This window comes from Fistularia commersonii, chromosome 14 (genome assembly GCF_037954325.1).
Source record: "Fistularia commersonii isolate RoL2024-O1a breed Wild chromosome 14, RoL_Fcom_v1.0, whole genome shotgun sequence".
Taxonomy (NCBI): domain Eukaryota; kingdom Metazoa; phylum Chordata; class Actinopteri; order Syngnathiformes; family Fistulariidae; genus Fistularia; species Fistularia commersonii.
This window is the reverse complement of record NC_141297.1, coordinates 453,741-469,114: the sequence shown is the minus strand read 5'-3', so window position 1 is coordinate 469,114 and position 15,374 is coordinate 453,741. Positions and strand designations below refer to the sequence as shown.

The window sequence follows — 15,374 nt, the reverse complement described above, 5'->3', positions numbered from 1 at the left end:
ACATTGTTATCCTAATTCACGATTGATTTATTGATTGATTGATTGATTGATTGATTGATTGACGGTAAACGTTATTTTCCTTTTAATTCTGTTTTTCCAAAGTCAGTCAAACTCCTTTCTCACTTTTAATCAACATGTTTTATTTGTTTCTAAATCAGTTAATTAGTTAGTTAGCTCGTTAGTTCCTTCTTTCTTTTTCCATCTCCTTCTTTTTCTTCCTCATAAAAGTATCTACAAACCTCCACAATAATGTTTACAATCTCAAACGACGTCCTGAAAAGAGGACGTGAAACCGGATGCGTGGCTTTTGAAAAGCGACAAACGGTAACCATGGTGACAAAACACCGGGGGGGCAGTAGGTCAAAGGTCACTGGAAAATTGGGAGCAAAAAAAGAGCAACTGCCCTGGTCCTGCTCAGAGAGCCACGGACCTTCACCTCAAAGACCAGCAAACATCAGATCCATCAAGAGACGCCAGAAGATGAGGGTGGACGAGGCGACGGCTGCAGACCAGGAAGCCAGGAGGACCATGAAGACGATGAGGAGCGGGAAGATGGGCGCCTTGAAGATCTGCAGTTACCCCTGACCATATGAGGTGGCCACAGAAGGAGAAGCAGAAGTTCTCTGGAACCCAGAAGGTCCTCCGGTGCTTCACTCCAATGAATCTGCTGACGGACGGCGGTTTCGTTTCCAAAAATGAGACAAACGGATTTGACTGATGGACGGCTGGTTGAGAACCTGCATCTTCTGGGCCTGAAAGCGGGGTTTCCACTGCAGGAGGACACGTCCAGGATCATCTCGGTCCCTCTGGCTCTCCGGTCAGGATGGGACCTGCTGAGAACCTGAGGCGGCTTCTCCTGTTCTGCTTCTTCTCGGGTGAGAACCAACTCTTTGCTCTTTCAGAAGACGGTGGAGGATCACTGGTGCCTGGAGATCCTCACCGAGGACCTTCGAAGTCTACTAGTTGGTCGGTTACTTAGTTTGATTGGTTTATTATAAAATGTATGTATTTATAAAACCTTCCTGATATCCAGTCATCCTGTGACTTGTTTGCATTTTCCTTTGGTCCTTCATCTGTTCACCACTCGCTCTGTTTGTTTGTTTCTTTGTTTGTCCCTTTGTGTGCTGGTATCTCCACACGTCCGTTGGTTTGCTGGTTCAGATGTTCATCTGCTGCTTTGCCACTGAGCTTCTATGTTTTCTTGCTCGTCCCACCGTTTACTTTCGTTTAGTTTGTCTGTTCGTTCGTTAAGAAATCTGAAAAATCCTTTGTATTTAAAAAAGATATAGTTGCCGCAATTCTGCACATCCTATTTGTTCTTAAAAATAGGCACCATCACACTTTATCTCCATTCTTCAGGCATCTTCTCACTCTCTAAGATCCTGTTGAATAATCCAGTCAGAAAATCTACCGCTGCCTCTCCTAGACACTTCCACACCTCCACAGGTAGATCATCAGGACCAACTGCTTTTCCACTCTTCATCCTCTTCAATGCCTTCCTCACTTCACTTTTACTAATCTCTGCTACTTTGTGGTCTACAATAGTCACCTCTTCTACCCTTGCCTCTCTTTCATTTTCCACATTCATCAGCTCTTCAAAGTACTCTTTCCATCTTCCCATCACTCTTCTAGCATCTGTCAGTACATTTCCCTCTCTGTCCTTTATCACCCGGACCTGTTGTACATCCTTTCCATCTTTCTCTCTCTGTTCCTGTTTTTTCTGGAAAAAGGTGTTCACTACAGCCATTTCCATCCTTTTTGCAAAATCTACCACCATCTGTCCCTCTGCATTCCTATCCTGGATACCAAATCTGCCCATCACTTCTTCATCCCCTCTATTGCCTTCACCAACATGTCCATTGAAGTCTGCACCAATGACCACTCTCTCATTTCTGGGAATATTCAGCATCACTTCATCCAACTCATTCCAGAACTTCTCCTTCTCTTCAGATTCACATCCCACCTGTGGTTCATAGCCACTAACAACATTGAGCATCACACCTTCTATTTCCAGTTTCAGACTCATAAGTCTATCTGACATTCTTTTCACCTCTAGGACGTTCCTAACAAACTCCTCCTTCAAGATAACTCCTACTCCATTTCTCTTCTATAGTACAACTTAAAGCTGCTCCTAAGCTTCTAGCCTTACTACCTTTCCACCTGGTCTCCTGGACACACAGTATCTCCACCTTTCTTCTCTGCATCATGTCCACCAACTCTCTACCTTCTCCTGTCATAGTCCTGATATTCAGAGTTCCTCCTCTCAGTCTCAGACTCTTTCCTTCCCTCTTCTCTCTCTGCTTCTGAACACGCCTTCCTCCTCTCCTTCTTTGACCTCCAGTAGCCCAGTTTCCACTTGTACCCTGTTGTTTATTGTCGCTAACCCGGGCCTCCACCCGTCCTTTAAGTTTGAGTCGGTCTGCCCTTCCTGTTGCGACCTTCTGCAGTTATCTGTCTTAGGGCCTTCTGGGCTCGGCCCCCTGAGGCCACATGGGATATTAACTCTGGATTAAAAGGTTCATTTTGAGAACCTTGTTTTACTAGAAGCAACAAGTTATCCCCATCCGTCCCTCCAGCTGCCGCCCTGACGGGCACGGAGGTGAAGGTCCACAGCCGGCTGATGGGGGATGACTTCCACATGATCTGGGCCCAGGCGGCGCCGCCGCCCGGCACCAGGAAGTTCCTGTGCAGGAACAAGTGCACCGACAACGACGTCCTGGTGGAGACGTCGGGGAGCCACGCTCAGGTCGGTCGCTTCTTGGTCAGCTATAACAACGGCCTGCACGCCGTCATCAGGGAGGTACGCCCGGGCGACGCCGGCCTCTACGCGCTGGGCCTGGGACACCCCTCAAGACCCTCCGACGCCTCCGGACCTTCCATCCCCCTGACCATCATGGAGTTTCACCTCGGGGTCATAGGTCAGTGTGATACACACACACACACACACACACACACACACACACACAAACATGGCGTGATGATGTGACGCGAGCCTCTGTTGTCCCCAGATGTGTGTGCGACGCCTCTGGTCGGTGGCGCCGCGGTCCTGGCCGAGGAGGGCGGGAAAGTCACCCTCAACTGCAACCTTTATGTGGGCCCCGGAACCAGGAAGTTCTTGTTCAGGGACCTTCTCTCCAGGCCGCTGGTGGACGCCAGCGGGCCGACGATGCGGGGCGGCCGGTACCGGCTGGACGAGGGGGCCCGGGGCTTCAACGTCACCCTGTCCCGGATCAACGCCTCCGACTCGGGAAACTACTGGTGCGCCGTGATGGACCAGAACGCGGAGAGCCTCTGCCTTCAGCTCCGGCTCTCCGTGAGGCCGGCCGGAGGTGAGCAGCAACACACACACCAACCACCAAGAACATGTCTGGGTTTTTCACAGGTTCAGGAGTCGTTCGTTTGCGAGTCTCTTGTGAGCTGTTTTTGAGTCATTCCTGAGTCGTTTTTGGGATGTTCAACAGTCATTCCTGAGTCGTTTATGAGTCGTTACCGATTAGTTTATGATTCGTTACTGAGTAGTTTTTGAGATGTTCATGAGTCGTTTATGAGTCATTCCTGAGTCGTTTATGAGTCCTTACTGAGTCGTTTATGAGTAGTTACTGAGTCGTTTATGAGTAGTTACTGAGTAGTTTATGAGTTGTTACTGAGTAGTTTATGAGTTGTTACTGAGTCGTTTTTGAGATGTTCATGAGTCGTTTGGGAGTCTTTTGTGAGCTGTTTTAGAGTCATTTCTGAGTTGTTTTTGAGATGTTCATGAGTCATTCTTAAATTATTTATGAGTAGTTCATGAGTCGTTTTTGAGTCATTCCTTAGGAGTTCCTGGGTAGTTTTTGAGTAATTCATTCACGAGTCGTTCATGAGTTGTTTGTGATTCATTTCTGAGTAGATTTGAGTGATTCCTGCGTTGTGAGTCATTTGTGAGTCGTTTTTGAGTTGTTCCTGAGTAGTTTTTAAGTCGTTTGTGATTTGTTTGTGTATTGGTCCTGAGTTGTTCGTGAATCATTCCTGAGTTGTTTTCGAGATGTTCGTGAGTCATTCGTGAGTCTCTTGTGTGTTGTTTTTGAGTCCTTCCTGAGTGGTTTTTGAGTCGTTCCTGGGTTGTTTGTGAGTCATTCGTAAGTAGTTTTTGAGATGTTCATGAGTCGTTTGCGAGTCTTTTTTGAGTTATTCCGGAGCTGTTTTTGAGTCGTTCGTAATTCATTCTTGTGGTATTCCTGAGTAGTTTTGGAGTCGTTCCTGCATTGTGAGTCATTCATGGGTAGTTTTTGAGATGTTCATGAGTCATTCTTAAGTTGTCTGTGAGTAGTTCCTGAGTCGTTTTTGAGTCATTCCTTAGGAGTTCCTGGGTATTTATTGAGTTGTTCGTGATTCATTCACGAGTCGTTCCTGAGTTGTATGTGATTCATTTCTGAGTAGTTTTGAGCCGTTCCTGCGATGTGAGTCATTCGTGAGTAGTTTTGGGGATGTTCATGAGTTGTTTATGAGTTGTCCTGAGTCATTTTTGAGTCGCTCGTGATTCGTTTATGTATTCGTCCTGAGTTGTTCATGAGTCTTTCCTGAGTCGTTTTTGAGATGTTCTTGAGTCGTTTGTGAGTCATTACTGAGTCGTTTGTGAGTTGTTTGCGAATCATTACTGAGTAGTTTTTAAGTCTTTCGTGATTCCTTCGTATGTTTTTCCTGAGTTGTTGGAGAGTCATTCCTGAGTCGTTTTTTAGATGTTCATGAGTAGTTTTTGAGTCATTCATGATTTGTTTGTCGTTTGTTTATGAGTTGTTCCTGAGTAGTTTTTGAGTCATATGTGAGTCGTTCCTCAGATGTTTTTTTTTTTTTTTTTGTCCTGATTTTCCCAAATGCTCCATTCCATGCTCGTGGTCTGGAGATGTTTTCTCCCGTAGTGTAAGAGGCTTATCTGCTCATGATGATAAATAAAGAACTAACTGATGCTGAGAATGCCAGCAGATGGTCAGTGATGCTGCGTGTCCTCCAGGCTCCCAAACACTGGTGCCCACGGCGCCGCTGATGGTGCTAACGTTCCTGATGATGCTGCTGGCGCTGCTGGTTCCCGTCATGCTGCTCCTTTTGAAGAGGAGGAGGAGGAGGAAGACGAAGAAGACCTGTCACACTGGACCGGCAGCTCCTGAGGTTGAACTTCCTGAGATGATCCAAGCCTTGATGTTGAAGACCATCGGTTGACGTGTAATCCTGAACAACAATGTCTTCTCCCAGGGTGAGGTCTACGTGAACGTGGCAAGGGAGCAGTGACGACCTCATTAACCAGTAACTGAGCACGACCAGCCCTGCGCCTCGCTGGACCACAATGAGGAGGAGATGATGATGAGGAGGAGGAGACGAGGAGGAGACGAGGAGATGAGAAGGTGACGGGGTTCCTAGTAAGAACTCCATCACTGTGGATATGAACGTTATGTTGATCTTGCTGATGGAGGCTAATGACTGAGCGAACATTAGCCGCTGAGGCTAGCTCTGCGAATTTACACACCACAGGACTTATCTTACCTTGGCTTAGCTTAGCTTAGCTTAGCTTAGCAAGGTAACGGGCGTTTGAGCAGCTGTCGTTGAAGGTTTTTGGACAGAACTGTTTAAATAAAGAAGGGTTTGTTTACCAACACTTGTAACTTGGACCATACTATACACTGAATAAAATAAAATGAATGAAATCAAAATAAACTAAATTCAAACGAGAAACAGATGATTTTAAATAAAAAAAAGAAAGAAAGAAATGCCTGGTTGTTCATAGAAGGAACCAGAAGAAAACTGGTTCCTTCTATGAACAGACGGACAAGGCAGGACAATATATATATATATATATATATATATATATGTGTGTATGTATATATATGTACGTTCACATATATATATATGTATGTACATATTCATATGTGCTAATAAACAAACATTCATACATATAAACATGTATATATATAAAGATACCTGTATACAAGCATATATACGTATGTATATATATACACACATACATATAAACATAAATATGCTAACATATAGAAATATATACATGCATACACAATTGTACAGTTGTATGTTCACAAAATATATACATACATATATTTATACCTATATGAAAATACATGTATATAAACATATAAACATTTTTGTGTCACAGCTGTTTGCCATAAAGGCATTTATTGTTGCTACACGTGTTATTCATCTACAATGCACCTCTCTTTATACTGCATTTCTGGATGATGAGATGGTTTTTTACAGCCTCAAACTAATTATTAGAGGGTGGATTGGTTTGGAGCAACGCTGAAGGCCTAGGGGAAAAATGCCACTGATACACACACACACACACACACACACATATATATCTATATCTCTCTCTATATATATTGATATAGATATATGAATATATATGTATATATATGTGTTTATATATTTACTTTTTTAAATGTATGTATATAGGTATTTAGATATATTTTAGTCTTATGTATACATAAAATACAAACACACATATATACATACACTAATATACACACACATATGTTTGTGCCTATGTTTGTATCTAATTTCAACATATATACATATACAAATATGTATAAATATAGATGTGTATATATATATAAATATATCCATATCTACATACATGCGAACGTATATATATTCATGTATATGTGTATATAAATATACATGTATGTTTCCATATATATGTGTAAATATGTATACACATACATGCATGTATATGTGTATATATAAATATATACATGAGGTGTAGATGTAGTTACATGTGTATATGAATATAAATATAAAAACATATGTATATATATATACGTATTTACACATAAACATATATATATACACGTATAAACGTATACCTATAAACATATACATATATACACATACATATTCGAAGATATATATATATATTTTATATATTCATATACAGACGTATATGTACACACATATATACCCACACACATACAATATATACATTTATATTTATATATTTCTATGAACATTTTTAATATACATGTATAAATATATATGTATATCTATTTATACATATATATATAAGTGTGTGTGTGTATGTATCTTTGTGATTTTATATAAAGCTAAAAATATATACTCATATTTTTATACACACACATGTACACATACACTTATTTATATACACACATATACAAATAAATATATATATACAAAATATTTTTAATATATGTGCGCATACATACATGTATGTGTGTACATATATAATCTATAAGTGTTTATATATATATTAGTAAATATGTATATATATATAAATGTTTTCTTTTTTGCATGTATATTTGGCATATATATGTTCACAAATGTTTATATATGTGTATATATATTATGTGTTTTAATGATTATGTGTACATGTATATATAATACACATATATACATGTACATCTACATACATATATATTCATATATACTTACACAGACATACATATATATATGCCAAGTTTGAAAATAAAGAGGAATCTGTTTGCGGTCGTCATTGTTCTCCACCATGATGGCACTGCGGACCCTCCAGTTAAAGACGACTCTGAAGTAGAACCGCTCGACTGACTTCCTGTCCAAACAGGAAGTGAAAAAATACGCTGTTTTTTTGAGATGGAAATGATGAGACAACATTGATGTGTGATTCCAGCGGCAGCTTTCTGCCAGATAGTGTGAGTGTGTCTGGCTGTGCGGAGCCTGGAGACACGACGGAGATGTTTGGAGATGAACACCAGGCCTCTGCTGAAGAAAGGAACAAGGGTTCTGACGCCTTGCAAGGTTTTCTGTTTATTACAATCTGGATTTGATTACAAAACAAGGACTAGAGCACTGAGTCCCAGAGACCGAAAGTGCACACGCACACACTCACACACACTCACACACACACACACACACACACACACACACACTCACACGCAAACATGTCATGGCTGCATTCGGATGGCGCCGTCCAGCCGGATCACCTCGCCGTTGATCATGGGGTTCTCGGCCAGCGCCGTCACCAGGTGGGCGAACTCTGCGGGGTCTCCCAGCCGTTGGGGGAAGGGAACCTGCCGCGCCAGGAAGGAGCGCACCTTCTCCGGGAGGCCGGCCAGCAGCGGCGTAGAGAACAAGCCTGGAGAACGGACACGACACGCACATGGAAGAACAGCCCACACACACACACACACACACACACACGGGACTCACCTGGCGCTATGGTAACCACCCGGATGCCCATCGGGGCCAGGTCCCTGGCGATGGGCAGGGTCATTCCCACGATCCCGCCCTTGGAAGCCGAATACGCCGCCTGGCCCACCTGAGGGGGAGAAAGATGGGAGTTTAAAAAAATAATAATTATATAGCCATAATATTATTTTAATTCTGGCAAGTAAAATAATGAATGCTCAACTAAACATAAACTAATTATAAATAAATGATTAACACCTGGGATTTGTTGGTTTTACATTGAATTCAAACATGATTTTTATGCTGTGAAATAAAAACTGAAAACAAAAAAAAAATTCTTTCCAGGTTTTATTTTCAAACTAATTAAATGGAAGATGAAATGAAAAATAAAATTCTTTTACCTTGTTAATTTTTCATGTTTTTCTTTAAACCTGAATATTAATGTAATTGTTGGAAATTAAATGCATATATGAAACATGAAAAAAAATGTATGTTTTAGGGTTAATCTGGGATTCACTTTAAATGAAAATATTATGGAAATTCTGGCAAATAAAATAACAAATATAACAAAATGAAATGATTATTTGGGTATTATCTAGGATTTTCTGGGTTTTATTTTAAATATTGATACTTTAATTCTGGCAAATAAAATCAACAAGTAAACAATAGATAAAATAATATTTAAAAGTGTGGGCATTATCTGCGTTTTACTTAAAGCCAAAACATTAATTCAGGCAAATAAGATGATGAATGAAAGAAAAACAAAAAAGGATTATTTGGGTATTACCAGAAGTTTTTCTCAGTTTTCCTTTACACCTAAATATAGTGTTTAGTCTGGCAAATAAAATAATAAATGAAATTAAAATAAATAAATAAATATATATATATATATATATATATATATATATATACACACACACACGCATTTATATATATATATATATATATATACACACACACACATTTATATATATATATTACACATACCTATATATATATATACATACATACACACACACACACAAACACATATATATATATATTTATATATAATCATTTCGGATTTTTTTTTCAGGTTTTACTTTAAACCTGACAAAACCTGTAAATAAAATAATAAATGAAATTAAAAAAAAATATATGTATATATATATGTGTATATACACACACGCACATTTATATATATATATATATATATATATATATGTGTGTGTGTGTGTATGTATGTATGTATATAAAATCACTTGGGATTTTTTTTCAGGTTTTACTTTAAACCTGAATATTGATTTGTGTAAAACTAAATAAAAATAAATAAATGAAAACAGAATTAGGTTTTATCTTGGTTTTCCCTTTAAACCTCTCTATTGTGTAAATTCTGGCAAATAAAAAAATAAAACAAAGTAAAATAAATTTTTGTGGGGGCGGGGTTTACTTAAAACCTGATTTACTTTTAAGTCTGAGATATAAAATAAATAAAACAAAATAAAATTCATAATTTAATTATAACAAAAAAATCTACTTATTTTTTCAGTTATTTCTGAAACCGGAATATTAAAAAAATTCAGGCAAATAAAAAAATAAATAATGTAATTATTGTGTGATTTCTGGGGTTTTCCAGCCGAGCGCCAGAAAAAAATTTTGAGCGTCTCTTTAACGACGGGCCGATTTCGGGGTCACCTGTCCGTCAAAGGCGGCCACGCTGGCCGTGTTGATGATGCAGCCCCGGTGGCCGTCGGCGTCGGGCTGGTTGCGGCCCATCTCTCCCACCGCCAGGCGGATCACGTTGAAGGTTCCAGCGATGTTCACCTGCGAACCGTCAGATCTGCTCATCCAGACGCTTCTGCTCCGTTACTTGGCTTCGTGTCCAAACTCTATCGAACATCTCAGAGCCGCTCCTCTGAGCTCCAGCGCCGCCTCCTGCCTCTGGACTTCCACTCAAGATGAAGACCAAGTCAAACATCTCCGCCGGACGAGACTGGTTTCAGCTCGGCTTCTTCATCTTCAGGCTGATCCTCACAGGGCTCGTCACAGCCAATCACCTGCCTCCGCCTGACCTTCAGCCAATCACCTGCCTCCGCCTGACCTTCAGCCAATCACCTGCCTCCGCCTGACCTTCAGCCAAATACCCTCCCGTCTTCTCCTCCATCCATAAAGCTCCTCTCAGGTCTTCCCATAGACCTCCAACAACCTCGGCTTGCTTCTACCCAGATCTTCTCCATCCCTCCTCTGTCCACATGCAAACCATCTCAGTGTGACTTTATCTCCAGAACATCTAGCATGAGCCGTCCCTCAGCAGGACTCCTTCCCGATCCTCTCCGTCCTCCTCACTCCCTCAGAAGAACCTCCACATCTTCCCCTCTGCCTCCCATCTTCTCTTCAGTATCTGCTCTCACCTCCAGCTTGGAGAAGCTACGAACCCGAGTGAGAAGAACTCTTTAAGGGTCAAGTTGCATCAAACCAGGTTTCCATCCAAGTGGTGCCACCAGAGTCCTGCTCCGCCACATTCAGGCTCGCTCTGTCCAGGCTTTGAAGAGTCACAGCCGTGAAGATCATCTCCAACTATCTGAGCAGGACGTGCGTCAGGGTGCTGCTGCAGGGCGGCTTACGTTGATGACGCGCTGGAAGTCCTCCAGGCTGTGGGCCAGGTCCTTCTTGAAGTTGTAGGTCTTGACGGCGACGGCGATGCCGGCGCAGTTGACGGCCAAATCCAGCTTCCCGAAGCGCTCCCGGGCCAGAGACACGGCGGCCTGCACGTCAGCCTCCGACGTCACCTGACACACACACACACACACACACACACACACACACACACACACACACACAGGGTTACACAGCGAGGCCAGGCTCAGGGCTCCAGGCCCTTCGTGTCTCCATCCTTGGAGCTTAATGATCTTTCTGGAACTTTCCAGTGCAGAAACCTGTGAACCACTTGTGGTTCTTCTCAGATCTCAGTGGTTCTTCTCTGGGAGCTTCTGAAAGACTCACGTCTGCCGGGGCGAAGGCGCAGCGTTCCCCCAGACGGGCCGCCAAGGCCTCGCCCTCCGACGACGGCAGGTCCAGGATGACGGTGGACGCTCCGCTCTGGAGCAGACGCTCCACGGTGGCCCGGCCCAGGCCCGACGCGCCGCCGCTCACCAGGCCCACCATCCCCTGCACACGGAGGGGAAAGAGCCGTCAGCTCCGCCGGACCTCCAGCGGGACGGACCGTCCGCGCGTGGCCCTGCAGGGACCCCGACCACATCCGGACCCCGCGGACACGCCGCCGGGCTCCGGGGAGGAGACGGCGTTTTCCGGACTTTCAAAATCAATCAAATCAGGAGGGGCGGACAGGAGGGTTCCAGGCGCGGCTTTCAAACCGGCTTCTCTGGGAACGTCCGTGGACGTGGAGATCAGCTTCACGGTCTCGCGGACCGCGGAGCGTCCCGATGACGCCGCAGGTCTCCGAGCTCCGGAGGCCCCGGCGTCTCCGGGGATCGACCGCTGGAAACACACTGAACTGAAGGAACCACCTTGAATGTGCAGCGTCGTGCTGGGCCTGAACACTGCATGGAGACATGTAAAGTTCTGCCATGTTATGGATCCAATGACTGTGTTTCCATAGCAACGGGGAGTCGACTGTTGACAAGGATTTCTGTTCTACGTTGGTCTGATAAAACACTCAAGTCTGCACATCCATCAGACAGTGGAAGGAACCGCAGACAACATTTCACACACACACACTAACACACACTCACTCACTCACTCACTCACTCACTCACTCACACACACAAACTCACTCACTCACTCACTCACACAAACGCACACACGCGCACACACACACACAAACACACTCACACACAAACACACACACACTCTCTCCCACCCACACACACACACACACACACACACACACACACACACACACACACACAAACACACTCTCACACACACACACACACACAGCCAGAAGACTGCGGGAAAGTACTTTGGACACGCAGAGAAGCACGCATGAACGCGGGGTCTCTTCTCCTTCGGGAGCCTCCGGTCAGGCGGGGACCCCGCGGCCCGCCGCCCGCCGCCGGGGTGCGGAGCCCCGGGCTGACGGGCAGCCGGTGGCCGCGCCACCAACCGCCCGAAGCTCGGCGGAGAAATACCGCAAGGGGAGCGTGAGAAGGGGCCGCTGCTCGCCGGGCGGCCTCACCTTGACACACCGGATGTTCGCCATCTTGGTTCGGAGGAGACGGCGGTGACGTCACTGCAAAGATCGTTTATCAAGCAGAGCGCGCGCTCCCGCCCGGACCGCCGGACACGGATTTAACATTTAACCCACATCGCTCTTCGTTATTTACTCGACAATATCACTGGAAAAAAAAACACTTTTTCCTCGGGAGTCAAAGAAACAAAATTAAACTAGGACAAAGTTACGTAAAAGGTAAGAGTAAAAATCACATGCGCGCCCCTCGAAAAATTCCGGATCAAACAAGATAAAAACAACGAAGGCGTCTTTATGTTGAATCAACAGCTTGAATAACATAACGTGAAATCCTCGGAGCTTCGTGACAAAGTATTTAGAAATCGAGGCTGGCAGAGGTCGTCTGGAACCCAGTCAGAGTGAGCGCTCTGTCAGACACACAATCTTCGGTGACCGTGTGGACGGAAATGAAAGAACTCAACTTCCGCCTCCTGTCGCCGGACTGACCAATGGGCGCAGGCCTTTGGGAACGCCCCTATCAGGGACGCTGACCAATCAGGATAGGGATTGTTTCCGCCCGAGGGTCAACTGGGGACGGACTGATGCGCATGCGCACTGACGGCGTGGCCATGACGCTGCGCCGCCAGCGTGAATAATTTCTATGAACGACCGACTCTCCTGCTTTTATATTTAAATGTTTCCATTCATTTATTTGATGTTTTGAAAAACAATGCTTTGAGTTAGTTTTACAGATCAAGACAAAATACAGGAAACAAGTTGCGAATTGTATTCCTATCTTTATTATACAGGAAGTGCAAACACAGGCGGGACGTTCATTGAAATCACAATGAAAACATGAGACGTTAACAATCATGACAAGTGCAAAAAAAAAAAAAAAGTTGCACGAAACTTACTTACATGAAGCTGACAGGGAGTTAGGGTCACGGATGACCAGCGGTTGACAAGCAGAGAAATGACTTGGACCCCCCCCCCCAGGTCATCCATCGGAAAATAACATCTCAAGAGGAGATAACCAGAAATCTGTTTAATACTGTATATACACACACATTTATCATCACTAAAAAATTTGAGCGTGAGCAGGAAACCAGAGCTGTTAAATGTGTGACCAGAAACCAGGCGGCGACTGTAGCTTGAATAACTAAAATGAATGCTGTCTGTTTTGTCCCCTCTGACCCACGTCGCTCTTCATCGCTCATCTTCAGCGGTGGAGACGCCGGCGCTTCCTGCTGCCACATTGTGGAAGGCAGTAAGTCGTGTGGTTGTATCTCCAGTTCAGGGCTTCAAGTATCCTGCAGCCCACAACTACACAACTTACTACCTCACGACAGCACAGCGGCGCACACACACACACGCGCACACACACACACACACACACCCACGCGCACACACGCTGTGGAGACAAGGCCAAGCCATGACGATTTGCAGACTATGTGGGCCGAACACAATGCTGCCTTAGCCTCTAGGAAACATGGAACACAGAGGAAAAAGGAAATAACCAAAAAGAAAAAAAGAAAAATAAATCAAACACGTGTTCTCTTCGGAACCTGATTGTGTCACCGCTGGGATGTTCTTACAGGACATTTTTGACATCAGAGGAAGATAAAGCTCAGCACAGAGCTAGAAAAGACCTGACGACGTCAAGGAGAGAACAAGAAACGGAGCAAATACAAACGAAGGTTGAAGCAGGACGAGTCTGGATGGAACACCAAACACTGATGGATTCACGTGACTTTCATACGCGGACACCTTTCTAAGCCCGAGGTCTCGCTACTGCAGTTAAGACCGTTAACATCTACAGCCGCTGGGATGGACAGTCCGCAGGTCTTCCAGAGCCTCTGGACGCTCTGCATCCCAGAATACTAAGGCTGGCAGGGGAGGGACAGGGTGGACTGTGGAGGAGCTGGAGGCCGTGGAGGGGTTTGCTGGACTGAATGGAGGTGCAGGCATGCATCCAGGAGGTGCCGGGCTATGGATTATTGCGACTGTGACTATTATTACTATTATTATTGAAAAAAGTATCAAAGTATGAGCCCCAGACCAGGATCTCCTCCGAACTGAAGATGCTCGGAGGGGCGTCCGGTTCCACGGGAGGCCCGCGTCACGCTCGCAACACAGAAGCAGTCAAATGAATCTGATGTTCTCTGCGGGGGATCCTGACACTTTCCGTCACCAACGGCAACAGAGGCCCCCGTAACCGTGGTAACCGATGGCAAGTCTCTGCGGCGCTTGGTAGCCGTGAGAAAGACAGTAGGCTGTATAGTTATCTCCCAGATCTGGTATGATCCTAAAACTATACAAACTACTACCTCATCTCACAGGAACCACCATGTTCTTCTTCTTCTTCTCCTCAGAAGGCAGAACCCTCACCAACTTTCCACGACCAGATCCCCTCCGTTGTACTCACATCTCCAGCCGCCGTAGCAGAGAGGACGGCGGCCGACCTCGGAGGAACGATCCGTCTCGCAGGCTCGAAGTTCTCCGGGCGGCAGCACCAGGACATCCTGAGGAAAGACAAGCACCTCCGTTTCAAAACAAACCTTCTTCGAGAAGGAGGCATCCTGTGGGTGAAATGAAGAACATCTGATTGACCACTTACAAAGCACTAACTTCAACAACACAGAAACTTTCGTTTCATAAGAAATTGTGTGCGAGCCGAATTTTATTCAGATCTCCTTCAACATTTCAGGCAACACAGAAAATGTGTGTGTGTGTGTGTGTGTGTTCCAAGGGGTGAGAGAATCACACCAAGCACTGGGCAACAACTGCCCTCAGTGTGACATTGACTATGGTGTCCCAGTCTTGTCCTTCAGCAGTTTCTCAGGCATTTCCTTGATGAAAATACTGACCGCATTTGTCTCAAACAGGTGAGAGAAAGATAAACAGAATCAGCTCTCCCAGACCACCTTCGGTGTCGGACGCTCGCTCCGTGTCGACGTCTGCACCCACTGCCAGCCAGGACTGGACTGATGCAGGAGGACAAACAGAAGAATACCATCGTCCTGATGAGGCGGCAGCGTTTCAG

The 15,374-nt window shown here is 44.7% G+C and overlaps 2 protein-coding genes across 3 annotated transcripts; one reads left to right on the top strand and one right to left on the bottom strand.

Moving 5' to 3' along the window:
* The first annotated feature begins 62 nt into the window (after positions 1–62).
* On the top strand, positions 63–6,087 carry LOC147226782 (uncharacterized). The gene is made up of 5 exons (XM_086159105.1): positions 63–875; positions 2,577–2,918; positions 3,009–3,329; positions 4,988–5,142; positions 5,227–6,087. The coding sequence occupies exons 1-5, from the start codon at positions 824–826 to the stop codon at positions 5,260–5,262; spliced, it is 906 nt and encodes a 301-aa protein (XP_086015231.1). The 5' UTR covers positions 63–823; the 3' UTR covers positions 5,263–6,087.
* A 1,682-nt stretch (positions 6,088–7,769) lies between these two features.
* Positions 7,770–12,390, bottom strand: hsd17b10 (hydroxysteroid (17-beta) dehydrogenase 10). 2 transcript variants are annotated; one of them, XM_086159107.1, is made up of 6 exons: positions 12,341–12,390; positions 11,146–11,310; positions 10,767–10,931; positions 9,838–9,966; positions 8,185–8,293; positions 7,770–8,110 (listed from the first exon to the last, which is right to left on the bottom strand). In XM_086159107.1, exons 1-6 carry the CDS (start codon positions 12,362–12,364, stop codon positions 7,920–7,922), a joined length of 783 nt encoding a protein of 260 aa, XP_086015233.1. In that variant the 5' UTR covers positions 12,365–12,390; the 3' UTR covers positions 7,770–7,919. The 2 variants fall into 2 exon arrangements, with proteins under 2 accessions (XP_086015233.1, XP_086015234.1); XM_086159108.1 differs by lacking the exon at positions 12,341–12,390 and adding an exon at positions 12,125–12,314.
* Positions 12,391–15,374: the final 2,984 nt, after the last annotated feature.

What these genes read in the sequence shown, in the direction of transcription:
- LOC147226782 (XM_086159105.1), top strand. Translation starts at nt 824, where the DNA reads ATGGGACCTGCTGAGAACCTGAGGCGGCTTCTCCTGTTCTGCTTCTTC. An exon ending in GTTTCACCTCGGGGTCATAG is followed by an intron (nt 2,919 to 3,008) that starts GTCAGTGTGATA and finishes TGTTGTCCCCAG; the next exon opens with ATGTGTGTGCGACGCCTCTG. An exon ending in CTCCGTGAGGCCGGCCGGAG is followed by an intron (nt 3,330 to 4,987) that starts GTGAGCAGCAAC and finishes CGTGTCCTCCAG; the next exon opens with GCTCCCAAACACTGGTGCCC.
- hsd17b10 (XM_086159107.1), bottom strand. Translation starts at nt 12,364, where the DNA reads ATGGCGAACATCCGGTGTGTCAAG. An exon ending in ACTTCCAGCGCGTCATCAAC is followed by an intron (nt 9,967 to 10,766) that starts GTAAGCCGCCCT and finishes GACGGTTCGCAG; the next exon opens with GTGAACATCGCTGGAACCTT. An exon ending in TGGCCGCCTTTGACGGACAG is followed by an intron (nt 8,294 to 9,837) that starts GTGACCCCGAAA and finishes TCTCCCCCTCAG; the next exon opens with GTGGGCCAGGCGGCGTATTC.